General features: G+C 39.9%; 2 protein-coding genes across 4 annotated transcripts in view; one reads left to right on the plus strand and one right to left on the minus strand.

Moving 5' to 3' along the window:
• The window catches only part of AKAP7 (A-kinase anchoring protein 7), a 68113-nt gene extending 40794 nt beyond the window's left edge, over positions 1–27319 (minus strand). Inside the window, exons 1-6 of one of the 2 annotated variants that reach the window (XM_015858571.2) lie at positions 26381–27319; positions 22381–22536; positions 21174–21319; positions 17503–17639; positions 13654–13814; positions 7216–7328 (exon numbers count right to left, since the gene is read on the minus strand). In XM_015858571.2, coding sequence (XP_015714057.1) covers positions 7216–7328; positions 13654–13814; positions 17503–17639; positions 21174–21319; positions 22381–22536; positions 26381–26540 — 873 coding nt within the window. In that variant the 5' untranslated portion in view covers positions 26541–27319. The remainder of the gene's footprint in view (positions 1–7215; positions 7329–13653; positions 13815–17502; positions 17640–21173; positions 21320–22380; positions 22537–26380) is intronic. The other variant, XM_015858570.2, reaches the window with a different exon arrangement.
• Positions 236–6157, plus strand: MSH5 (mutS homolog 5). 2 transcript variants are annotated; one of them, XM_032443617.1, is made up of 5 exons: positions 236–324; positions 1087–3937; positions 5107–5160; positions 5426–5547; positions 5848–6157. In XM_032443617.1, exon 2 carries the CDS (start codon positions 1088–1090, stop codon positions 3515–3517), a length of 2430 nt encoding a protein of 809 aa, XP_032299508.1. In that variant the 5' UTR covers positions 236–324; position 1087; the 3' UTR covers positions 3518–3937; positions 5107–5160; positions 5426–5547; positions 5848–6157. The 2 variants fall into 2 exon arrangements, with proteins under 2 accessions (XP_032299508.1, XP_032299507.1); XM_032443616.1 differs by having other exon boundaries at positions 5426–6157.
• Positions 27320–27577: the final 258 nt, after the last annotated feature.

Consider the following 27577-nt stretch of genomic DNA (forward strand, 5'->3'; position numbering starts at 1 on the left):
CCGGGCTGCCAGCCCAGCGACCAGCGGCGGCGCTGCGGGCACAGTGGAGCGGTTCGGCCCCGGCGCGGGGCCTCCTTGACAGGCCGGGAGCCAAACTCCTGCCCGGCTAAGGGAAAGAGGCCGAGATGGAAGTCGCGGCCTTCACACGGCTGCAGTGAGCTGTCCTACGGTGAGAGAGGAGGATGCGTGGAGAGTAAGGAGGAGAAGAGCTGGAGGCAGAGAGCTGACTGTGACTGTAGCCTCTGTAGGGGAGACTGGCTGATCCCTTCATCTACTTGCACAGAAATTGGCACTTCCTGAAGAAGGAGATGCATAAATACCCAGGTAGGCCCAGCTGACCATTCCATGTGGTTGTGTCTTGTAAGGCACTGTGGTCAGTGTGGGTGGGCCTCCCTCTGTGGGCAGATGGTTTTGTATGCACGTACATTTGTGTGAGTACGCTACTGTATTTATGGGTACTTGTGCTTGCATATGGTAAAGCTGCACAGCTCACTTCAGTGAAATGCTGGGTGCAGATCAGAGTTGCTGAGGTTGGGAAGGACCTCTAGCAATCAACCTAGCTCAGAGCAGTAGCCTGCAGCAGGTTGCACTGGATCACAACATCAGGGTTTGAGTATCTCCTAAACCAGAGTCTCTGCAGCCTCTCTGACCTAATCCCAATCTACACAACCTAAAGACAGGTATTCTTTAAGTTATACCTGTTATGTCTGAGCTTCTGAGCTCAGTGCCTAAAGGTGGTTTAGTTTCTCACACTGTGGATTGTAGCAGAATGGTGCAGTGAACATTGCAAAAGCTTCAAAGGGTGTGACAGTACTTCCTAAGAAAAAAAATAGTCACGTGAAAAAAACACTATAATATGATTCCAACATTGCTGTTAGTAGCTCAGTTACAGTCTCCTTAAAAGCAAGATGCATCTATAGTTACTGGCTGCATCTTTTCACCTGAACTGGTAACACCAGGCCTTAATTTCTGTTAGCATCTTAGTTTCTGCAGGCCTGGAATAATGAGTATTAACTTGTTGTCAATTAAAATTAGATCTCAGGATATTCTGGATGAGCTGTGAATAACAATTTTGTTCTCCAACAGAATGAGTGCCACAGCAGCCACGAGTTGCCCCTTGCCACCACTGCTTGCACCTGAAGAAGAGGAGCAAGAGTGTTCTGAGACACATATGTCTGTCTTGTGGTATGCAGGGGAGTTTGCAGTCGCCTACTATGATACAGAAGACTGCTCAGTTTACTTCATGCCTGACACACCTGATAATGAAGGCCTCGAGCTACTACAAAAAGTGACTGGGGAAGTTCATCCCAAATGCATAGTGACAAGTGCAAAACAGGACCAGAATATTGCCAATTTCCTGACCAACCTAGCAGACAGTGACAGCAATAAAGGAAAAATAGAAATTGTCCTGTTTCCTAACATAGATTTTGGCCTGGAAGTCAGCAAGCAACGAATCCTATCTAGACAATTTCCATTTATCCCATCCCATATGACTGCTACAGAAAAAATTCTTTATTTGTCCTCAGTCATCCCTTTTGAGAGCCCACTCGTGATCAGAGCATTAGGGGGGCTCCTTAAGTACCTGGACAGGAGAAGGGTTGGAGTTGAATTGGAAGAAAGCAGTATTGTAGTTCCTGTTTTGGCCTTTAGAAAGTTTGTGCTGTCAGAAACTGTGAATATAGACCAAGACACTTACTGTGTCCTGCAGATATTCAAAAGTGATATCCATCCTTCTGTGTATAAGCTTTCTAGTGGATTAAAGGAAGGATTCAGTTTATATGGGATTTTAAATCGCTGTAGGTGCAAACGGGGAGAAAAACTTTTGAGGCTGTGGCTTACGCGACCTACTCGGAACTTGACAGAACTAAATAAAAGGCTGGATGTGATCCACTTCTTCCTGTTGGCTCAGAACCATGAAACAGTCCTTACCCTTCAGGATTGCCTCAGGAATATAAAAAATGTGCCTCTTATTCTAAAAAGAATGACTCTATCCCATACGAAAGTTAGCGACTGGCAAGCACTCTATAAAACAGTGTATAGTGCACTGTGCCTTAGAGACACATGTCGCTCTCTTCCCCATAGTATCGAACTCTTTCAGACTATTTCACGTGTCTTCACTGATGATCTGCAATACATTGCTAGTCTAATCAGCAAAGTGGTGGACTTTGAAGGCAGTGTCTCACAAAATCGCTTCACTGTTAGACCCAACGTGGATCCCACCATTGATGAAAAGAAGCGAAGGCTAATGGGTCTGTCAGACTTTCTGACTGAGGTGGCACAAAAAGAACTGGAAACGTTGGACAGCCATATTCCTTCCTGTTGTGTGATCTACATTCCTTTGATTGGGTTCCTTCTCTCCATTCCACGGCTACCAAGTATGGTGGATAAAAGCGACTTTGAAATTGAAGGCTTGGACTTCATGTTCTTGTCCGAGGATAAACTGCACTACAGAAGTGCTAGAACTAAGGAGCTAGACAGCCTGCTGGGTGACTTGCACTGTGAGATAAGAGACCAGGAAACACTTATTATGCACCAGCTGCAGACAAAGATCTTGGAGAGGTCTGAAGTGCTTAACAGCGTGATCGAGTATACTGCACACCTAGATGTGCTGTTGGCTTTGGCAGTGATGGCCCGGGAGAACTCTTACTGCCGGCCACGCTTTACACAGCGCCATGGCTTCCACATCAAGGACGGAAGACATCCACTGATGGAACTATGTGCAAAGACATTTGTGGCTAATCCTGTGAACAGTGGTGAGGCTACCAGACGAATAAAGATAATCACTGGGCCCAACTCGTCTGGAAAGAGCATCTACCTAAAGCAAGTAGGTCTTATAATATTTATGGCTCTAATCGGCAGTTACGTGCCTGCAGCAGAGGCAGAGATAGGAGCAATTGATGGGATTTACACAAGAATCCACACTAGGGAATCAGTTTCTGTAGGACTCTCCACATTCATGATTGATCTTAACCAGGTTGCCAAGGCAGTAAACAACGCTACAGAGAGGTCATTGGTACTTATTGATGAGTTTGGCAAGGGAACCAACACACTAGATGGCCTGGCCCTTCTGGCTGCTGTGCTGAAGTATTGGATCAATCAAGGAACCCAGTGTCCGCAGGTCTTTGTCTCCACTAATTTTCACAGCTTAATGCAGCTGGAACTCTTGCCTGACACACCTCTTCTGGAATATCTGGCCATGGAGACCCACCAAGATGGAGATGAGTTGGTGTTTTTCTATCAGATCAAACAAGGAGTATCCACTGTTAGTCATGCTGCCAACATTGCTGCACTAGCTGGAATGCCAGCCAAAATTATTGAAAGAGGAGTGGAAGTGTCAGAACTGATTCGCAATGGAAAAGCTATCAAACGTATTGATCATCCTGCCAAAGGAGACCAGATGGAAAAATGCAAGGCTGTTGTTGAAAGGTTTCTTAGCCTAGATCTTGATGATCCTAATGTGAACTTAGAAGAGTTCATGCATAAAGAGGTGTTGCCTTCTGCAGCCTCAATTCTGTAGCATGGCTATGTCTATAGGCATATATTACAAGTTATCTGCCATGTTCAGTAGGGTGGTTTGGTAATTTCAACAATGACTATGACTAATGTATCACACTACATTTTACTTTTTAAAACTGTCTATAGTGCATGCTATTTCTTATTCCTGTCTAAAATCAGTATGGAAGCTATATATCTCTGTATGGTGCATGGTATGAAAGCAGGAAGACTGAAAGAGGAGAGAGAATTCAAGAACCTCTTCCAGCTGTTGGATCGTGCATTTTGAGCCCCTATTGTTGGATTCTCAGACTGGAAAAATACTGTAGAAAAATCGAAATAGTTCTGCTGGTCTCGTGAGACTATAAAAACAAAGTGTTTATTGTTTTGTGTACAGTGGAAGTAATCATTTCGGTCATTTTAGGATCATCACCAAACGATCACAGTAAGTATGTGCCTTGGACTCCCAGATCAGCAAATAACGTTGCTACAATACAAACCACTAAAGTAGACTCTGATTAATGGAAATACAGAAGGATCTAATGAGCTCTGTGACATTTAATAAAGCTGCATTTCTGGCCATAATGGCAGAGAAACTCCAAGAGTTGATATAAAAAGAATGGAAGTCAGAAACAGTGGGGTTTGACTAAAAGAGAAACACTTTGGTTTTATTGAGAATAATTTTTCTGTTATTTCTGAGTATGTATGCAACACATATTCACGAACAAGTGAATAAAGAGAAGGCATGATATACAGTTACCACAAAAGTAATAACCTTCCCTGCAGTAGCATAAATGCCTTAGATTCATTATCTAAGTAAGACAGAAAGACATTAGATATCTGATTGACTGCCAAAGCTTGCAGTAACTGCTAACAATATTGCTAATCAGAGATAATCAGCAGATATATTGGATCTCACTTCTGCTCTACTTGTTTTCAAGAAGACAAGATTCCACTACCACTATTTCAAGAGAGAAAAATTATATAAGGAAAAAAAATAGTTATATTCATAATTACTGGTACTAAACATTTTATCTGTTTGGTATATTTCACTGAAGACAGTGAGGTAAATGTGAGTGTCCACCAAAAAGATCTGAAATCAGAAACAGTTCAGTGCAGGCTCAGTGCAGAATTTCCTCCTTTTATGGTGTGCATTTATGATAGTACAAAATAAGTAACTTTTGTTATCTCTAAAGAAACTAGGATAGTGACAAATGTTTAACATACATTACATGAAAAATACAAGAGTAAATGACTGCTGCTTTCAGTGTGATCATAATAACACTACCTGCAAAATAATATCTGACATCTTGGGGATATTACCGCTGAAGTTGAATGGTAGCAGTGAACAGCCATGGACTATACTTACTAGTGCTGTTTACAGATTTTTCTCACAAATATATTATCCTTTATTAAATACACATACTGCATTCTAAATATGTGCTGCATAGAGGAATATCGTATGTTAAATATTCTTAAGTTATATTTTTTGAATACTTTCTTGTCAGCCTATGCCTGGACTAAGGATATACAGCTTTTTAATTAACCAGATGCCATCTGAGCAGTGTAACTGTCAGTCATCTGCTAATAAAATTCATTTCATCATATTTGCAGTTCAGACAGCAATACGTACTAAAGGATTTCTGGATGTTATGCAGCATTTATCAGGTGAGCCTCACAACACTCCCTGAAATAAATAGCAGATGAATGAAAAACAGAGGGGTCGTGACTGACCTACAGCAATGTAGCAGGATAGTGAGGGAAGGAGGAATAGAAAGGTTATTATTAAGTGCAAAACTCAAGTTACTTCTTTCACTGTGTTCAGTTGTTCTTTGTACAGAAGATAATGATACTAACCCAGTATTATCACCCAAGTCAGCTGTGAAACAACTAAGCATGTGCAAGTCAGTTATCTCCCTTTGTCTCGTTCCAGAGAACACCCAAAGAAACACTGTGCCTGCTTAACCTGGGGAAGTTTTCCATGGCACATTTAATTTCAGGACTGTCAAACTAAATGTAAAGAATGAGTTTCTCCACTTCTGAGCAGATAAGAAGGTAACCTGAGAAGCTGAGTGGACACTCAGACATCTCCTCCCTTATCCACTTTATCTGAAATGTTATCCTTTATTAATTTCTATTTCCAAGGTTGTGCTTTTTGTTTTGTTTTTACATTTATCATCTTGTCTATGTTCAGCTTAATGCTGCGACTTCAAAGTGGAAAGCTGCTTTCTTCAGATGTTTCACAATTAAACTCAAAATGATAGAGAAGACTGATGCTAATGCCAGTGGATTGACTGACGATGCTTCCTGTTAATTTACAGATTTTCAATACATAATATCTTTCTAAATCTATAGAATACTACGTGTATTATCCAGTATTATGGAGGACCAAGGAAGATTATTCGAAATGACACCGACCCGGTTCTGTCAGTAGCTGTGAATATCAGAACACAGAAAATATGTATCCTGGCCAATACTTCATGCAAGGTAGATGAATGCTTTAAAGAAACAAGAAAGAAAGAAAGAAAGAAAGAAACAACAGACTGGCAAAAAAGCACCTTGAAGATCTGAGATATTTTAACAAAACAGTTACATTGATGAGCAGCTGATATTCTGCAAAAGCTGTGGATTTTTAGAATATTTTTAAAAGCAGCTGTTATAACAAGCAAAAGCTTCAGCCTACGATTTTATGAGCTACAACACACCACCTACAACTGGCTGACAAGTCCTTATTTTGCTTCAGAGCAACTCTGCATTATGTCATGTCCCTGAAGCTACTTCATGTATCTCAGAACTCATTTCATCTTCCGGCTGATTTCAGAATATTCCTTGATTAAGATCTTCACCTTTCGTATTTTATAGGTTTTTTTTTCTAATGAATAAAGTACTTTAATGCTTGCTAAATCAACTGACAATAATTATACTATGTACATAGTTTTAGAAAATATTTCTTCTGAAAATTACTTTCCTGGCCAATGTTGAAAGGTTACATAAAACATTTTATTGCAATGCTAGCAAAGAAATCTTATGGAGATATATCTTATGTTAATAATAATTTACTGTTAAGTTAGTGTGAAATAAAAAGCTAGACAACCTATTATTGCTTCTCTATATTTCTCATAGATATTGTAACTTATTTCTATGTTTGTCTACTTTTTCTTGTCAAAAAAGCTAATAAATGGGCAAGAAATAGATACCGGCAAGAGAATATGATACTATGATTTCATCACTAGTGTGTAATTCACCAAAACATATTCAATCAAGAGAAATGTTAGCCTGCAAATCATGCATAATCAACATATGAATTCCCCTGTTTATTTGCTTATTTTCTCCCAAAGGGGAACCAAACAATATCCACACAAGCAGCATATAAATACGGTGACAGCATTTCTAACTATGTAATCTACACTATAGTTCTAATTCTGTAATTTTGAACAAGTAATTCCATCTTTTGGCTTTGCATAGTTTCACAAAATAAAACAGGCTATGATTTTACTGTAATGAGAATATCCAGAGCATTAACCTACAGTACAGTATAGCACTACTTTTTACACAGTAGATGTACTAATAATTCCTTCTAATATACCTGTATTTTAAAGTCTTACCTCTTCAGCTGGGTACAAAGATGTAAAAACTGTGATGCTATAGCATAAGCAACTCCTTCGTTCATCTATAAATTAAACTTTCTAGATTGCTGCTGAGCTATATGAAATGTGAGCTCACCTGCTTACGTAGTTGTGTTGATTTTGACAACTTCATAAAGGTCAGATGGGGCTTAAAAGCTCTTTCTTCTCCTGCCAAGATGCCCTTTTCTTGAAATATCTTCCTCATAGTCTCTGAAGGGGGAAGAGAAATGTAGCGGAACTCAGAAATTATACCACAGAATGCTTAGAAGTGTGTTTCTGACTGTAGTGTGAATCACAACCATGCCAATATGGGGGGGGGGAAGCATCGAAAGGCAGAGAGATTTCTATCAATAGGCCTCACAAATCTGGCATTAGTAAAATAATGGCAATTAAATAGCAGTCAGTGCTGTCTTCTTTTGCCATCAGATTAAAACAGTCCAGGAGTTATTCTCACTGAAAAGAGTTTTGCAAACTTCAGGAAAACTATAAAGAAATAACATAATTTTCTATCTTTAAAAACACAGAATCATAGAATCATAGAATTACCAGGCTGGAAAAGACTTCAAAGATCATCAAGTCCAACCACAGCCTAACCATAGTACCTTAACTCTAACATCCCTCTGCTAAATCATATCTCTGAGCACCACATCCAAATGGCTCTTAAACACATCCAGGGACAGTGACGCAACCACCTCCCTGGGCAGCCTATCCCAGTGTTTAACAACCCTTTCTGTAAAGAAGTTTTTCCTAACATCCAACCTTAACTTACCTTGGCACAACTTGAAGCCATTTTCCCTCTTCCTGTCACCTGTCACCTGTGAGAAGAGACCTGCCCCACTCTCACTGTAAGCACCCTTCAGATACTGGAAGAGAGCAATCAGGTCTCCCCTCAGCCTTCTCTTCTCCAGACTAAACAGCCCCAGCTCCCTCATCCTCTCCTCATAGGGCTGATTTTCCAAGCCTCGTTGCCCTTCTCTGGACCTGCTCCAGTCCATGTCCTTTTTGAACTGAGGTGCCCAAAACTGAACACAGTACTCAAGGTGAGGCCTCACCAATGCTGAGTACAGGGGCAGGATGACTTCCCTAGTCCTGCTCACCACACCAGTCCTGATACAAGCCAGGATGTCATTGGCCTTCTTGGCCACCTGGGCACACTATCTATAGATATACTATAGATCTATGCATCTATGTATCTCAGTCTGCTATCTGTCTATAGATATGAGGCTATACACAAGATCAGCTTACCTGCCTGTATTATTTTGTGTCTGTGGGAAACATTTCTATGTTTGCACTGAATCCCTGCTAAGCTATTATGCAGCTGTGCACACAAGTGTTCATGAACAACAGATTAACATATCAAAACAGATGACTAAATAAATGTTTGCTGCTTATTCAAATTCAGATGCAGAAGTTCAAATGAAGTCATTTAGTAATGCTACGCATGTATTTCCATGGCCAGCTTATTTTCTGATGTTGGTAAGCTGAGTAAATGCTGAATAAAGCATCAGACTTATTTAAAACTGAAATGGTCAGCAACAAACCCATTTTCTGCCTTCTTTATTTGTCTCTCTGAACAGCATTGGGGATTCTTTGACTTTGATACTCCAGCAAAGGATTAGTCTTACTAAAAACAAGTTCATGCTGCCCTGTGATAGTCTCATGGATTGTAGTCTTTTTTTTTTTTCCTCTCCTACAAAGCTCAAATTTACAAAGTTTAAATTTGATCTATTTACATGTGTATGTATGTGCCCATGTGTGTGTTCCCACAGTGATCAGATGTAACCTCAGCTTTGCTGTGGTATAGATCATTATATAAATTTTGCGGGCTCAAGAGATTGGCCACACCTATTGGCACTAAAATTAATTTCAGTTATATAGTTTTGTAGTACACTTTGACATTTTACAGGTTAAGGTGACTGACAAATAAAATTACCACCATGTTCCTTTCCTCAGAGACAATGAAAATAGAAAGAAATCTGAGGAGATGGAGGGGAAGAAAGAAACAAAGCAAAATGTTATTCTAAGAGCACAGGAAGGGTAGAAGATAATGTAATGCTATTGATATCTATGTGGCCCTCTGCAGAAGCGATCATAAGGAGGGTTTTAAAAGAATGGGGAAAGGAAGCATGGATGTTGTGGGCAGGAAAAATTTCCAGCCCTATGGGACTTTATGAAAGGGGATCTCAAGAAGGAACAAGTACATGAAGGTTCAGCTTCATGATAAGGATTGCCTGAACTGAAAGCAAGCAGAGGCTAATGACAGAAACAACAGACAGACAACGCACATGGGTCTGACCATCTGCCATCTTTCCCTCAGACATAACATTACTAGCTAGACTGAAAAACTAACTGTATTTAATAACTGTATTTTCCCCTATTAGTTTCAGGGCAACCAATGTTTGCACTTTCAAAGTATAAACTCAGAAAGTTAAGGCTGTATTTACAAGCTCTGTGACTTCCTAGAACAAATTTTTGGACAGCTCTCAGACCATCTTTCATGCAGTTTGAAGTACTCTGAATATCATTTTGTACATTATTCTTACAATGTCAAAATTACTGAATGTCATCTGCACCTTTTATACTGGATGTAGCTGAATCCATTAGACAACTGTTTTCCCATAATTAGACCTGAAATATGATACATGAAACTTGTCTAGAACAGCTATAAACTGGAAAGACTCAAAAATTCTACAGCTAGATCAATACAGAATGATTCATAGAAAAATTGTTGTATGAGACCTGTTGGGTCATGGCCTGAACCACTGATTGATCCCCTGGGGAAAGGACCCGGTCAACACTGGGAGCACAGGTGAAGGCAATTCAGCTGTGTGACTAGAAGGGGTGGAGACTGGCTGCACCTCTCTTAGACCTCATTTAAGGGCTGAGCGCCCCTAGGGAAGGCTTTCTGGAGATCTTTCCTTGGTGAAGCTTTCCTCTGTGAGCCTGGAATCTTCTGATATGGGTGAGCAATCTTGATTCATAGCACCTTTCTATTGTGCTGGTCCTTCTGCAACCACACCTTTACTGATCTGTCAAATTGCTATAATTGTACATTGAACAATAATCCTAAATATCTCTCTTATTTTCCAAGATTTCATTAATTACAGAAAACTATTATGTACGTAGATTTTCTTCCAGTTTACTAATTTCTGCTTGTCTGTAAACCACATCCCCTAAATTAAAAGATTTAGTAGACATATTCCTGACTATACACTTAATACTGAAGACTCGGGGGAAGCTAAGCATTGCTAAATTACACTATTATAAATCTAGCACACTAAGTCATGTAAAATTTTTTAAGTAGCCAGTTGTTACTTTAAGAGAATATTTTTTTGGCTACTGCTTAGCAAAGGTTTAGATATTACAAATAAATTCTTCATGTCATCCTTACTTTCACAATAGTATCTAGCGTAACATGCTCATAAAGCTTCACAAAGCCCTATTTGCAGGCCAGTGAACTCTAAACCAAACACTTCAGATGATAAATTTATTTTACAAACTCAAGAGAAGTGAACAGCAAGCAAAAAAACCCAAAACCAACCAAATTGATATATCAAGAAATCATGTTATTCTTGGAATAAATAACTCCATACTGCTGCATCAAGCACTAAGTATCTCTAGTGCCTTTCAGTTATGGCCCCTAACAGGATTGGGTCAAACTGAGAAACAGCCCTAGCTACTGTTGGACAAGAGCTATTGACTTATCAACAGCTCAGCAGTACTACAATCTCCTATGGAAAAAATTGGTTAAACTAGGATCAGTCATTTCCCTCATGTGCTTTTGTGCTGTAAGTGCAATGAGCTGAAGGGCAAGAGGCACTGCAGTACAGCATCCCAAAGCCAGGCCCCATCCCAGTCCAGTGCTCCTCATATGCCCTTCAGCCTCTTCTGTTGGTCACAGCATTAAACATTCACTAATGGATAACAAGCTCTTGATCATGACACATTGTTAGTATGTAATAACTATTACCTACTGGAGTACAAACTCATAAAATTAACTGGTGCTAAACTGAGCTTTAATGGTGAATGTTTATTTTCACAAAAATGTATGTCTCTTTTGTCAGCATCTGTCTACTCAAAGGGCCTAAATTGAAAACTGGCATGTAGCAAAAGGCTTAATTAGAAAAGGCTGCATGCAGAAAACTGCGTCATATCAAATGGCATGGACAATGCTCAAATCTACTACCAGGTAGGTGTCCTGGCTCTTGTAATGGAATCAGCAAAACCACTGTTTTTCTCTGACGGTTGTATTCATCACATGATATAGCATACATGTATTGGCTGATATCTTGAATAGAGTTCTTAGGAACATGGACTAGCAGCTTTTTTTGTTTGCTTTTTACTATTTAGTTATTTCAATGAAACACTACAACAATTCTGAGTTCATAATTTTTACATCATAAAACATGGTTTAAAAATAACTGACAAGAGACAAAATGTATTTATCCTAGCTTCAGCCATCTGGAAGCTAAGTGAACTAAATTAACTGAATTGGAGTATTTCTTTAGGCTCTCTGAAGTCAGGGCAACATAACTCATCCTAAGACAGATGACAAACACGTGGTTATGTAATCTTTAAAGAGGCTCATGCTCTCTAGCCCCAGGTCAGCCACCACTCCTATCCTTTGTGCTGACAGTCATGCAGCATTTCAGTAAACTACACTGACAAATTGGAAAGCTTAAATTTACCTGGCAAAGGAAAAAAAGGTTAGTTTAATCGCAGCTGAATTCACTGTGTGATTGCAGAATCCCACAGCACAACAGGGAGCCAGACTGCTTTGGCATGGTTGTAATGCCATGTTATGCTTGAGTAAAGCTGTAATGCACTTAGAGAAACAGGCTGTGACTGCCTCTCCATTTCTCTCTCTAGTGGTGACTGTTACGAAAACCAGCTTAGAGAAATTAGACTAAATGTCACTTTTAGAAAACTACAGTTAGGGAAGGAAGGCACACTACTTGTTTTGCCAGCCTAGTTACATTTAAAAATTCTAAAAGATTCTAATTACATTAAAATATTTAATCAAGTAATTCAATATTCCTTTGAAAAAACAAAGGATCAAATGCAAGTGAAACAATCAACTGTGAAAACATCAGTAATTCTCGTTCATGGAATTCAGGCTCCCTCTGGTGACCAGAATGCAACAGGCATCATTCATCCGTAAAATCGAAACTACAAACCGTATGGGTACTGAAGAAAACAGGATTCACTCATTCACTTGTATCAGCTTCAAACAGCATTTTTCAAGTAATTACAAAAATGAAATTTGTTTTATTTTTCAGAATTCACTTAGTACTTCAAATATTCCATGACATAATGCAGCACAAGAAATGACAACTTCTTTAGCTTTTTAGCTAAGGACTTCTAAGAGGGCTTAAGCAAAAAGGCATTTCAGTACTTCTCACGCTTCTCTGTTAATGCTTAAATAGTGTTATTTCTAGTAGATAATTATATGATCCTAGTAAGGGAACTATTGTAACTTTCTTATTATTTGTGGTTGTGATGGGATTGTTTTAAAGGACATCAATGAATTAGTAATGTTTGCTGAGAATTTTTATTGAGTGTCTGTAAACAACATAGTTTAAGTATAGCCTTGAAGATAGAAAAAGAAATCTCCACTCTACCTAGTTTTGTTTGCTGCTTCTTGGCTGACAGTTATATGACTTTTCTCAAGGCAGCAGGAATATACAAATTAACTCTATTTTGGATGCATTTTATGCGACTGACAAAGACAGTGGCCTTAGCTCCACTGTTAACTGAGAGTTATGCCCTTGAATTGCTCATGCAGGTATACATGTGTAATGCAATGCATGCACCTGCAACATTTTTCACTAATTTCATAATTGCTGAACAAAGGCAATGGACACCAAACAAGCCACAGACTGGTTCCACATATGCCCCAAAAAGACCCCTCAGGCTTAAGCAGCATGGGCTCTAATTTGATTCCTCTGGCATATCAACCATGTTCTGATTTCTCTTTATCCTCCAGAAGTAAAGTATTGATCTGACTTTACGTACATACCTACATAAATATATCTAAGTATGTATACAATTGTATGTGTGTATGTGCAGTTGTACACAAGCGCATGGTGAGATCTAAGAGTGATACATTTTACATAGAGGAAACACAAAACTTAAAGACTCTCAGACCACAGAAGAGGAACAAATACTGCCAACTCTCTGTTCTCTGTTCAGTATGAATGCTGAAGAGATTTATGCAACTTTGGAAGTCAGATAAAGTGCTTATCAGCTGAGAAACAACACACAGTGTTTGAACCAAAACAAGGTAGAGTCTTTTTATCCATCTATAAACTTGTGCCATGGTTTTTACATATGCTAAGTAAAAAGAGAACAGCACTGTAATTAAGGTTCTTTTCAAATATGTTGATAAATCAATTGTGCAAGTGCAGCAGTTGTTAAATTAATATTGACTAAATTAGCACCAACTTACTCGTGTTGGTATGGTCTAGATAAGGCTCCCTTCATAAGGTTGTCAGAAAGTCTTTAAAGCACTTAGGATTATATTCACAAGCTGTACCTGCTATTTCCAGAAGTAGAGCTTTATGATCATTTTCTGCCAACTGCACAAATCCAACTTCATTTTTGAAATGATCAACTCCTTGAAAAGACAAATCCACAGTTTTTCCTTTTAGGAGATCTTCTATGGAATCCTTGCTGTCAGAAAGAGCACCAACTGCTCTGTCAAGGGAAAAGAAAATACGTCTGTCACAGTCAAATATTTTAGTATTGTTTATATATTACTAATCTCTCTATACAAAAACTTTAAAAGCATTTTTAGTATTAATTTACTATTTATTCAGGTACTTTTGTGCTACTTGCTATCAGCGTGGTCAGTATTCTCACTCTTTTGTAATGGCAAACTGGTTCACACACCCTGCTGTAAAACAGTAGAAACAGAAAGGAAGACAGACACAGGTGTAATTCCTGAACAGAATTCATCTGAATGACTAGATACTCAGATGATAGTGTTTCTACTGCTCTGCACATCACATTGAAGATGCTTATTCAGAAGCACCTGGTTTTCTGTTCTAAAGTAGTTTACTTTAGTCCATGCCCTGTTATCTGAGTGGGTCACTCTAAGATTCTGCTTCCTTCAAACTTGCTACAGAATGTTATTTAAGATTATAAACAGATGTTAGTGACACTTTATGTGTAATATAATGATAAAATTACATGGAAATAATTATTAAGCTTATTAGAACTGACAGGAAAATAAGTACCACCAAAACTAATGCTTACTTTAAAAGACAGAAGTAGCAGGCACGAGTAATTCATGTTATTTAACAGCAGCAACACTCATAACCTTCTAATCATTTTAATTAGCCCTACTAGGTATGTGTATGAGAACATGAAACATTTGTTCTGAATTGTTTGTATTGAAATAATTCACTATCAAAAACAACCCTATATTAATGTCTTCTAAAGACATCTGCTCTCATCTGCTCTTTACTTCTAGAATTGGAAGTTTTCACTAAACCAATGTTGGCTTTATAAACTCTAGATGGCAGAAACAGGATAAAAACTCTCAAGAGTTTATTTTACTCTTTTTACAGCAAGTGGATGAAAGACTTCAGTGTGATTTCTGACATGTTTATATTTTTTATGCCTGCACATACTTATACAGACATCTCTACACACTTTTCCAGTGTGCTTAATAAGATGGAGCACTGATGAGAACTATGCAGTTCATTGAAACCAAGGCCAGATTAAGAAAGCTACTTCATTTCAGTCAAGGATTTTTTGTCATGTAATACGAAATAGTGTCAAAACTCTTGCTTGCTTTCTTCACATTATTTTAAATTTTACATTTTTGGTTTTAGATGTAAAGTGTATTTATGAAGGCCAGATTGCAGCCTATCTGTTAGAAAGTTCCTATGCAAATTGCGGGTCCGGGTTCCTGTACAAAGAAAAGCCTACAATACATATCTTCCATTTCCATGTAATGCTCAAATGAATATTATGTTTAGAACAGTCTTATCACGTTTGGGCTCCAAATAGCATTCAACACATTTCAATTCTGTATACACAGGCACTATATGATAGTGTAGATATGTGAATAACTTAATGGGTCTAAACTTATGGATCTGTGAACTCTCAGCTGCCTAGATCACTAGTTGCAGTATTACTGTCACTCAACATTACACACAGGTTCTTTTGCCAGTCTGGATCTTGATTTCTTTCCATTAATATGGTATCTAAAATTGGTGATGAAAGGAAAATGCAACTTTTCAGTCTTGAAGTCCTCAAAGGTTATTAAAAAGAAAACATCAGTTACAAGGAAAAAATAAGAATCCCATATAATAAAAATGCAACCTAGAATACCTGAGGACAGCTGAACTAGGTAGCTGCAGGAAGCACCTGGCCAGGAAAGGGGAGAATCACTGGGGAAGCTGCTGCTGACTAGAGGACAGATCCTGTGTTCCTGGACTGTGGAGTTCTGCTGGGAGAGGCAGAAAAGAGCTCCATAAGCAAGTGCCCCGGTGGCCATCAAATAGCAAGAACTGAGGAGCTCAAGGTGTGGCTAAGGATACTGAATTTGGCAATGTTTGTTTTGATATGCAGCTTAGGACTGTATAAAAATAATTACTAATGACAAGGCATATTTGCCTTTGAGATAATCTTTCACACTCCCTTTTTAAAAAGTTCGTACTTAAATACCTTCAATAATAAGCTTGTTCTCACTGTTTTCACCAATTCCCAGGTGCCACCACAGTTCCTTCATTAACCAGAGCAGGCACGTCTGCTCCAGGACACAAATGGAACAGCAGATGTAGGACACTTTGCTTTGCTTTCCTTTCTGCACCTGGTTAGCTGCCTCTCTCTTTTCTGAGCATTGAAGGAGGAAGGTTACAAACTCATAACTTGAGGAAGTGGTAAGAACATAGAGGCCTCAATGATTTAGTATTACAGCACTCAAGGAAACAAGTGTGGAAAAACAAACAGGGCAACTGATTTATACATACTGGTATCTCATTATTTCTAAGTGTTAGATGTTTTCAGCCCAAACACCTTCCACTAAACACCTTCCACTACTTTCTACCTTGAGCATTTTCTTATAAGCCATCTGTACTTTAAAAGCAAAACTTTTGGGGGATAAAAGTAATATGCCACACACATTTAATAGACACGCTGTTTAGTAATTGTGTTACCATAACTCAAGCAATGTCTCACTGCACTTATTAATCACTGATCTAGATAATGCAGTGTATGGACCACATGGCTTTTAAGATGACTGAGATATACAGATGATGGAAGCACCCTGACAGACCTCCTCTTGGGAAGATAAAAAAAAAGTAGGGCTTTTCTATAACAGAAATACAAGAATATAATGAATTTTGATTCATACCAATTTTGTGAATTGCTCATGTAAACTGAACGATTCCCAGTTGTTTATAATACCAGCAGGCTATTTATCAGCATTTTAATTAACATCAGTTGTCAGCAATTTCATTTTTGCAATTAGTCTGCATGTATAGAGACAGTGTATATATATGTTAGCTACTAGAAACCACATTTATGTAGAAATTGACAAGAGAGGCCATGCAAAGCAGGACTGTGAAACACGTTTTCATTTCAAGTCACAATTACAGCTAAACACGCAAACTACTATTCTAAACGTTTTATATTACAGCTGTATAGACTTGAGTATCATTTATATTAAGAACTTCACACTAACCACTGAACTCGTACCTTGAAGTAGACTTGCCTGAGAGCTTTACAACATGTGACAAAAAGCAAATGCCACCAAACCAGAAATTGCATTTTTATATAGCAAAGTCACGTATAACACTTACATGCATATGGCATTGTATAATACACATGCTTTTCTACAACTTTTATGCCTTCCGTATGATCAAACACTCAGCTATTTCCCTGAAGCATTATAAGGCAATATAAACACCTCTTTTAGTGTGAGTATATTTTGGAGGCATTTAGAGGCATAAAAAACTAACTGCATGAGACAGTACGTTGCAGTTAAAGCTTATTTCATTATAATCTTTCATTAGCTATTACTTACGTAGCCTGTAACATCTCCTGAGCTATGAAAATCTGAAAGTCCCTGTTAATCTGTTCAATATCCCCTACATCTGAAACACAGCTATGAAATAACTACTTTAGCAAACACAAGATTTTTGCATTTAAGTTCAGCATATGATGTGAAAAATGCAAGGAAAAGGTGTACTTTGAGCAGAGCTCATGACATACCATGGTATTAAAATACCTAATATTAAGATTAGCAATTTAAGAACAACATGAGTTAAATATTCAGTAACCCCAGTAGTTCAGGTCTAACAGAAAGCATCAGTTATTCATTGAAGTCTATTTGTAAACTCCACCAACGAAACTACTTTTCCAAAATACCTACATGCTAATTTCTTCTTTGCTGGATAAATGCATCACTAACATTGTGACGTGCAATGAACCACAGTGAACCATTGCTTTGGAAAGCCTCTCATCCTTCTGTATTATTGCGTCTTGGACAGCCCGAACGTTGGCAGCAATCTGGGAAGACAGAGGCATAGAAACAACAGTTAGCCATTACAGTTACTGCATCCCATCATGCAACTGTACAAGAAAGCACACAAACTGAAGTCAAATGTTGATGCAGAAATCATTCTTGCAGAAGGAATTTTTATCCTGCAACAAAGCTGTGCTCGCTGATCTGAGTAAACTCAAAGCGAATACAAATACAGTGATTAATAAAGTGGACACTCCACATCACAACAGGAGCTGCGTTCCCTAAGATGACAGATTCTACGAACAGCTTAAGATTATGCAGTTAGTTGTACGCTGACAGTGGCCCAGACCAGAGACTTCTTTAGTGAATTTCTCTCCTGTCTGTTGAATGTTTATGTGCTACATACGCACAAGCATCTGAAAAGTGGAAGAGGTCTTTGGAAGATCACAATCAGGCACATTTAAAACAGAATATTCTTATGTATATTTGTATGTGTGGAGATACCCAACTTACAATTCTGATCTTCCTGTCCAAAAGAAAGTACAATGTGCATATTCTCTTCAAACATTTTAATGAATTTCTGTAACATTTCAGCAGATCTAACACCATCAGTCTTCTTTAAAAGTACCTGATTTGCATTTTTCTCCAGTGAAAAATACGTGCTTTATAAATTGTATCCCAACTGTTTATTGTGTTTGCAATTAGGATAGCTGTTGAATTGCAGTAATTTTAAAAAACATGCAGGAATGCTCGAATCTATGAGTAAATCAAATCTAATAACCTTGACTGACTGGCAAATTGAGTTACTTCTTTAAACCACAGCAAGCAAAGACCAATCAGCTTTGGTGTACATAGTCTAGAAGAAGCACGTAGAAACCATCAGTCTGATTTTTATTAGAAACTCACCAGTGAATTCTTAACAAATATATTGCATATATTGACTTTTATAATGAGCAGAAGGAGCTGTGAGGCTTAAAATAGCCATATTTAGTTATAACAAACATACATTTCCTGAAAAAGCAAACTGTAATGGGAGCAAGCAGTACTTTTGTGACTCACATTGTTAAGATTGGTTTTGCTGTGCAGTGGTTTAACCTAATACATCTAGTAGCACCTTCATTAAGTATTTAGAACATAAAGCACCATATACGTTAAATATATATATATATGTATATAAGTGAATGGTATCAACCTAGGGAGAATGGTAAAGACAAAGGAAGGTAAAAACCATTTGCCAGAAAAAAAGTGATATGGAATCTACAAAACCAGAAGCAATTTTACTAGCATCACACACATGAATAAAATCACACCAACACTGATTACGTATCATGTTGTAACAAATTTCTTTCATGTAATACATTTCCTTCATGTGTCAGAACTTATCCTGGCTACATGACACATTTACTGTAGTCTCAGATGCAGGAGAAATATAAGCTGTACCCTGATGCTGAGGAAGATGAGCATTATTCAGCATTCGTATTAGAAGGCAACACCTCACGCTGCCTATATTATAATACTACCCATACTGTTTTCTGAGCTGTGCATCTCAGTCCTTTCCTGCCTGTGTCCTGAGCTCCCTGCACTACCACCGGTTTCCCCCTCTAGCTATCATATCAAGCTGGCAATTTCATGCATCTTGAGGTTTCCCAGCTTAAAGAGATGCCTGTCCCAACTGTTCCCCTCGCAAGTTATTCTTAAAAATTCCCACTGAATAAGGACTTAAATATTGACTTCAGTGTAACCTCTCCCATGACTTAGAATACATTATTCTAAACAGCAGTAAGTAACTTAGTTTTGCTTACTGAACCCTACTGGGAAGTAGCTTTAAAAATTTAACAGCTTATTGCAATTATAATCAAGACTGAAAGACCCTCAAGGATTAATCTAGCCAGTACTAACATACCAGGTGACAGATAACTTTTATCAGAATCTTGGTACAATAATAATCTTTTTTTTTTTTTAAATTAAAAATACAAATTCAATGTAAATCCAAAATGAATGGAATGCCACAGTTTGCTTCTAAAGATTTAAGGCACAATTAAAATGAAAGCAAGGAAAATGTTAAACTTCCGAGAAGAACTGTTCCTTAAGTGTTTCAGAAATATCCCTTACTACAAAGTGGTTCTTTGTGTAAAGCTCAAAATACTACATAAGATATGAAAAAAGAGCAATTCTGCCTAAAACACTTGACTGGAATTAAATTAGATCCTCACAAAAGGAAGACCTCTGATTGCTAACTGAAATACTACTAGTAATTACCTGCCAGCTATCAAGAAACCAGATGTCTTAAGTCTGTATTTTGGCTACTGTTGCCTAAATGAATTCCAACATGTGTTTTCTACTTTGATAACAACTCTACATCTGAGGCAAGTGTTAACAAAACTTTCTAGCAGAATCTTGGAATTCCTAAATGTTCTGAGATTTAATACATTTGTCGCATTACCTCCATAAATGAAAGATCAAATACACAGAAAAAAAGCACATTTAGTTAAGATTTTTCCACTCCATCAGTAATTCAGTGTAACAACTGCGAGCAGTAATTCTCAATTATCAGATTATATAACTCCTACATTAATTGTTGCTGTTAAATCGTGGAAGAGACAGGACAAAAAGATATTTCAGAGCAGGATGGCATAAAAGATCACCAGCAGTTGTGTCGGGCTATCCTAAAACTATCCTGAGAAGGGAGAGTTCTGCCATCTCTCCTTCACACAGCATTTTCTGAAGAATCAAAGACTGCACTGTCATTTCCAAAACTAGCTTACATTATTTGCATTGCAGGTTCTCTGCATTTTTGACTTTCACTGAACACACATATTACGGATGCAGAATGAGTTAAAATTCACCTGGGAGCTAGGTTACTGTTAGGTTAAACACGTGCTAATTGCAGGAGAATAAGTTTTGAAGACTTTGCTGCATTTCCACTTCAATTGCATCTCACTTAAACAGTAGCTTATTGGAATTTAAACAAGGTGATCAATTTTATGGGAAACTTATAAAACTTCAAAACATAAAGTTAAAACAGCGACGGATCCACATTTAAAATCTTGTGCATAGGGAGAGCTAGAAATCCTGCAGTGGTTTTCCTATTAACAGGAACGTCTCTCTTCCTTATTCCATTTGAATGGTAGGAATGCCGTGTTGCAACACCGGAGGCCCGGGTTCGAATCCCCCCTGTGGCGCAAGTGGTAGAAGTGCCGCTCTGCTACACAGGAGGCTCGAATCCTGGGGATTGGACTCAATGATCTCTAAGGTCCCTTCCAACCCGCACGAGACTGTGAGACAAAATAAGCAACACTGAAACAGTGCAGAGGGAGAAATTAAGTTTCAATCAAAATAATTTGAATTCCATAAGAGAGAATAAAAAGATAACCTTTCTCCAGTCTTTCCCAGGTGAGTAATTTTATTCACAAAGATGTTAGTTTAAAAAGTTAAGTGACAGAATAGGCTGCTAATGTTCTTCTAAAAATACCTGGAAAAATGAGCTTGCTCAAGCTCAAACACTGCCCTCCTTATAAACACAAGCAGCTGCTGAAGTAACTCTAGTTATACCAAAGTACTGTAATAAAGAATCTCACCTCTGGATTAGTAATTGGAAGAGAAATGAAATAATTTGGCTGATATTGCTTTTTCTTTTTCTTCTTTCTCTCACTGCCTTCTGGAATTTCCTTTCCGGTAGCCCTCTTCCTTTTCTTTTCCATGTTTATTTCAGAGGCTGTATGCACTGTAAAAAAAAAAAGAAAAAGAAAATACTTCCAGCACATAGACAAATCAGAATAAAGATACACTTAATATCATACCCAATAATCCTTAATATCACTTCAGTCAGATGACTGGATAGCATTTTCCCAGGCATGTGATCTGCCCACGCACTGAACTGTCTGACTGGGATCCTATGCCAGCTTCCATTAACATAGCCACGCAAGTGGAGTACCATACTTGAACTAATAGTCTATTCATCCAGGCAGGGTTTATAAGCTGTTAACACACATGCATGGCTTCCAAACTACAGCTGTGTTTCATTGAGCCAAGTTGCTACAGTGGACTAGGCCAGCAAGTGTTCATACCTGACATGTCCATGGGCATGACTTCAGAGCAATTTCCCACATACTGCATTTTACAGTATAAAACAAGATGATAAGCAGGATTATTAAAGGAGAAGGTTGTGGTAGACTAGGAATGGCCAACCTACAGTTCATGGACCAAACCCAGAGAGTTCTTCTGTGTACCACAGATTACTCTTCTCCCAGCTTATTTTGTTTGCAGCCTCTCTCCACTGCCTAATAACAAGTGCATTTCTAGCCACATGCTGGGAATACACATCTGGAAGACAGCTCATAAAAGCCATCGCTTCAGCAGCTCATATATAGTAATGTGAATAGACGTATATGAGACATCTTTATGCTGTAGCTCATTGCTTCAATGAATCACAAAACAAATGTTTAACATGCTCAAGTGTCTGCAAGACTGAGGACTAATCACAGAATCACAGAACTGTAGGGATTGGAAGGGACCTCTAGAGATCATCAAGTCCAACCCCCTGCCAAAGCAGGTTCCCTACACCACGTCACACAGGTAGGCGTCCAGGCGGGTCTTGAATATCTCCAGAGAAGGAGACCCCACCACCCTCTGCAATAAACCTAATAAACCTCTGGACTTGGTTCTGTTTGCAGGGAGACTGTACTCAACAGGCCCAGCCTACCTGTGCATTCCAACAGACAGGATCAGGAACTGTGTGCACAGTATGTTTATGTTGTGACACTATGTCCATTTAAATACACTTACTAGCAAATTCATCTTCAGTATCTATGCCGGCAAATGGCATTTCTGCCATCAGAGAATCTTCTGAATCAGCATGAGGACATGGCTTTTCTTCCTCTCGTGTCCTTTTTTTATTTCCTTCAACAATTTCCTTCTTTTGCTGCATATTTTCCAGCCCATCTGTAATATATTTAAATAACACACTGGGTGTGAGTTTTCAGCATAAACACCTACATGACATTATACATAACCAATGTGCAAAACATAAATCTATCTAGTTCTCAGCAAATAAATAGTGACATAAATCCCTATTAAGAACGCTACTCTTCTTCCTTGACAACATATCAACAAAAACACTTCAACACTTTATGTGAAATAGCATAAAAAGAGAGTCCAGCCTTCTACATTTAATAACTTGTGGTTTGGATCCATTCTAAGCAAATGCAGTTAGAAGCAAAAAGGACAGTTATACTGACTACAAAACAATACAAATCTTCATATATCATGTAAGGCTCACTCTGGATAACAGTAACGGCATGTGAAATTTGGTGCAGATAAACACAAGGAGATTATTTCCAATGTAAACACACTGAAAACGAGGCATGAAGGAGCAGAAAGGGAATCCTACAAATTCACATAAAGCAAAGAGTTCTCAGCTGACTATATCATGCAGGAATGAGATGATTATTCTAGTCCTGCATCTCCCACACAGTGCAATATGTGTATTAAACTACAGCTTAAGAAATGCAAAATCAGTATCTCCTCTAGCAACATGTACACATAGCGAGACATCCAGTAATATCCTCCTGGGACAGCTCCACAATGGGATTACTGTAGTGCAAGAAGCCTTGTGTTAGAATTGCAGTTTATCCCAGGACAGCTCATTATGACAGACAACACACTTTGAAAGCTTCTCTTGTGACCACTGCAGATAGTCCAAATCTGGCCCAAGGGGAAAAACTGGCCTCAAAAGTGCATATGATGTTACTGTGGCATGCAAAGCTCTGCTACATGTGTAAAATCAACAGTATAGAGTCTGGGCTATTGGGATGATAAGCGAAAGAAGAATCTGGTTACATGCTAACTCCAGCCTAAAGTAGGAAGACATAAATCACTATGTTGCCGTGGTCTGACACCTACATTTATGCCAAAGGCTAATATGAATAAACAAACTGGAGTGGCTGCTTGTTCCCTCTGCAGACAATAAAGAACTATATATGACAAAGAGATGTTAAAAGCAACAATAAATTTATTACCTAACACTTAGAGTTAAGCTTACATGCTGGTGATCCACCAGCATACAGAACATAACGTTTTCTCCTTTTAAACAGGTCACAAACTGAAGGACAAGACAAAAACCCATGAGACTGACAAACAAGGCAGAAAAGTTGCCAACAAGATGCAGAAATGCAGAATTAAAAGCAAATGGAGTTTAGTATGGAAGCATCAGCTGCGGAACAAGGATTCACCTAAATCTGAGGGGTGTGTATTGCAGATTACGCCCTCCTTCTGCCCCATAGACACAAAGCACAGTATGTGATGAACAGCAGCAGGTGGGCAGAGCAGGAGCACAGACATTACATCCCTTCCCAAACAACACATGCACTGCTTCTCAGCCCTACATATCAAGATCCCAATCAAAAACTCTATCCCACTTTTTCCTGAATTAAACATTAAGGAAATCACCAACAAAATCCAAGACTTGTATCCTAGTCACTAAAGCAACCTTTCCAAATACCTGGCAAAATGTTAATAATCTGAGACCTATGTAACTAGAAGAGCTTCCACAGCAACTCTTACACCACCAAACTACTGAAGGATAAATTTTATTCTTAACTGCATGAATTTCATATATGAAAAGGGATCTATGCCTTCCCTGTATTTGTCTTAGAGCAGTTACTGATCTATCTGTCATAAAGCAGTTACTGATGCTCATGAACATGAGCCACCTGTTCCTGTGGGAAAAAAAAAAGAAGAAAACAAAACAAGCTACATATGTCTCATAGAGAACACAAAAGCAGGGAAAAACACTCTCATTGTACTCCCTTTTCAGGCCTCCTCTCTCCACACTTAGTTGCAGGAGCAACAGTTTTCCACTCAAGACCCGGACTGTAGGCACTGTTTGCCGTGTATAGTAACAAATAATGATTGGGGTTGAAACTGGATGGGCTTTAAAACCCCATCCAACCCAGTCTGTTCTGTTATTCCACAACTGAATATAACACTGCTGTGGAAATGGATGGCCTTTCTCTCTAGGCTTTGTGAGCCCCTACTACTAGCACAAGCTTCACACGCCCAGAGAATTGTAGAATCATAAAGGTTGGAAACACAAAGATCATCTAGTCTAACCATTGACCCATAACCACCACACCCACTAACCAGGTCTGAAAGTACTCTACATATTTCCTGAACACCTCCAGGAACAGTGACTGCACCACCTCACTGAGCAGCCTGTTCCAGCACCTGACCACTCTTTCAGATAAGAAACATTTCCTAATATCCATCCTGAACCTCCCATGGTGCAACTTGAGGCCATTCTCTCTATTTCTTTTGGTAGTTACATAGGAGAAGAGGCCGACCCTCACCTCACTACAACTTCCCTTCAGATAGTTGTAGAGAGTAATAAGGTCTATACAAGATGATCCAAGGGCTGGAGCACCTCTTCAGTGAAGATAAGCTGAAGGAACTGAGTTTGTTCAGCCTAGAAAAGAGAAGGCTGTGGGGAGACCTCATTGTGGCCCTCCAATATTTTAAGGGAGTTTATAAACATGAGATAAATAAGATTTTTACAAGAGTAGATAGTGATAGGACAATGGGGAATGGTCTTAAACCAAAGGAGGGGAGATTTAGATTAGACATCGGGGGAAGTTTTTCCTGCAGACAGTGGTGAGGTGCTGGAACACGTTGCCTAAAGAGGGTCTGGATGCCTCATCGCTGGAGGTGTTTAAGGACAGACTGGATAGGGCCCTGGACAACTTGATCTAGTACTTCATTGAGAGCTTGGTGGCTCTGCCTATAGCAGGAGTGTTGGAAATTGATCCTTGAGGTCCCTTCCAATCCGTTCTAATACAATTCTATGATTCTAAGGTCTCCCCTGAGACTCCTCCAGACTAAACAATTCCAGTTCCCTCAGCCACTCCCCATAAGACTTGTGCTCCAGACCCCTCACCAGCTTTATTGACTCTCTCTGGACACACTCCAGGACCTTGATGATTTTCTTGCTGGTGAGGGGCCAAAAACTGAACGCAAGCACTCAAGGTGCAGCCTCACCAGTGCTGAGTACAGGGGATGATCACCTCCCTGCTCCTGCTGGCTGTGCTATTTTGGTACAAGCCAGGATGCCACTGGCCATTATTAAACAGGGTCGGCCCCAAACTGACCCAGCTGAAGAAATCTCCTTTAAATGCTAAGGCAGAAATCACAGAATCACAGAATGACCCGGGTTGGAAGGGACCTCAAGGATCATGTAATTCCAACCCCCCTGCCTGGCAGGGCCACCAAACATACACCTTTACTAGATCAGGTTGCCCAGGGCCCCGTCCAACCTGGTCTTGAACACCTCCAAGGACGGGGCATCCACAACCTCCCTGGGCAGCCTGTTCCAGGGCCTAACCACTCTCCTAGTGAAGAACTTCCAATAACATCCAACCTAAATCTTCCCTCTTTTAACTTAAAACCATTTCCCCTTGTCCTGCTATTGTCAGCCCTCTCGAAGAGTTTACTCCCCTCCTGGGTGTAAGTTCCCTTCAGGTATTGAAAGGCTGCAATGAGGTCACCCCGCAACCTTCTCTTCTCTAGGCTGAACAAGCCCAGCTCCCTCATCCTGTCCTCATAGGGATATGTGTAGCACTCCGCACGGCCAGACGGCTGCGCAATCCCGCCTATGCTCGCACATCGCGCTCGTGGAGCAGCTCATCACCGCCCCGTACCCTCAGCAGCCGCACACCCCGGCGCCCTCCCGCCCCCGCGTCGCGCCTGCTCGGCCCCGCCCGCAGCCCGTCCCCGCAGGCCTCGTCCCCCTCACCGTGCGTTGGGGTCGAACCGGTTGCGACGATCGGCTCTTCGCCACCCCCCGCCTCTGCCGCTGCCGGCCGCAGCGCCATGGGACGGTTGCGCGGGGCGAAAAGAGCCGCAGAGCAGGCCGAGCAGAGCGCGGGGAGCAGCCGGCGTAGCACACGCTGCATCTCCGAGCGGGACGAGCGAGGCCGCCCGCCGGCACAGCGCGACACGGACGGGACGGGGCCGGGCGCAGGCGCCGCGCCCTTCGGCCCGAAGAGAGAAGGGAAACGGGGCCGCAGGCGGGACTACAGCTCCCAACGCGCAGCGCTCGGCCGGCACGGAGCGAGGCATGGCGGGAGGCGGGAGGGGTTGGTGCCGCTCCGAAGCATCGCCGTGTCTTGGGCCTGCACAGCCCGGATCCATAGTTTTCTGTCTTTTAGTTGTGGTCCGGGGAACATAGTCTTGCTGTAAGCAGCCGTTTGTTTTTTATGAGACACCAGAGCGCTCTTACTGGGGCAATAATGTCCCAGCTGTGACTGCACGGCCTCCTGTTGGGAATCTGCCTCTGGGCCGTACGTGGGAGGCTGCTCTTCTGCGGCCATGGTCTGCTTTTGTGCTTTAATAAAAGACTTTGTGCCCCTTGGAAACAAAACTGGCACTATGTTCTGTGGATGGCACCAAACCAAACCCTGCCTTTTACAGAGCTGTCTGCATACAGACGCGATCTGAAGGGACTGGATGTGTATATATAAATGCATACATAAAAATCAACTCTTTCTCGCCTGTTTAGCAATGATGGGTGAAGTACTTAAACATTTGACTACATGAGGTTACAGATCAAATACGAAGAGAGTATTTATTATATTTATTTTGTATTACATTTGTAGAAATGTGAATGTGAAACGCAGTGTTTGATCCAAAGTGGCTCCCAGACAATTCATTAGGTGGCTTGAGGAAACCCTCAGTGAGAAGCAAGGTTTCTATTTGTACAGTGACAGAGGAATCTAATGCAGTGCTGGATAAATCAATATGAGTCAGGAAAGTGTTTTGAGGAAAGATGTTCACCAGAGGACTAGAAAGCTGATTTTTCTGCCCTCCTAAATACCACAAAAGTGACATAGTTGTCACTGACCTGGTGCCCGTCTGATGCAAGCCAGTAGGTATGTTGTTGCAAATGCTTAGGTTTGGGCTAATGCCCAAGTTTCATCAGTTTTCTGTGGCC

Source organism: Coturnix japonica, chromosome 3, assembly GCF_001577835.2.
Source record: "Coturnix japonica isolate 7356 chromosome 3, Coturnix japonica 2.1, whole genome shotgun sequence".
Taxonomy (NCBI): domain Eukaryota; kingdom Metazoa; phylum Chordata; class Aves; order Galliformes; family Phasianidae; genus Coturnix; species Coturnix japonica.

What these genes read in the sequence shown, in the direction of transcription:
- MSH5 (XM_032443616.1), top strand. Translation starts at nt 1,088, where the DNA reads ATGAGTGCCACAGCAGCCACGAGTTGCCCCTTGCCACCACTGCTTGCA.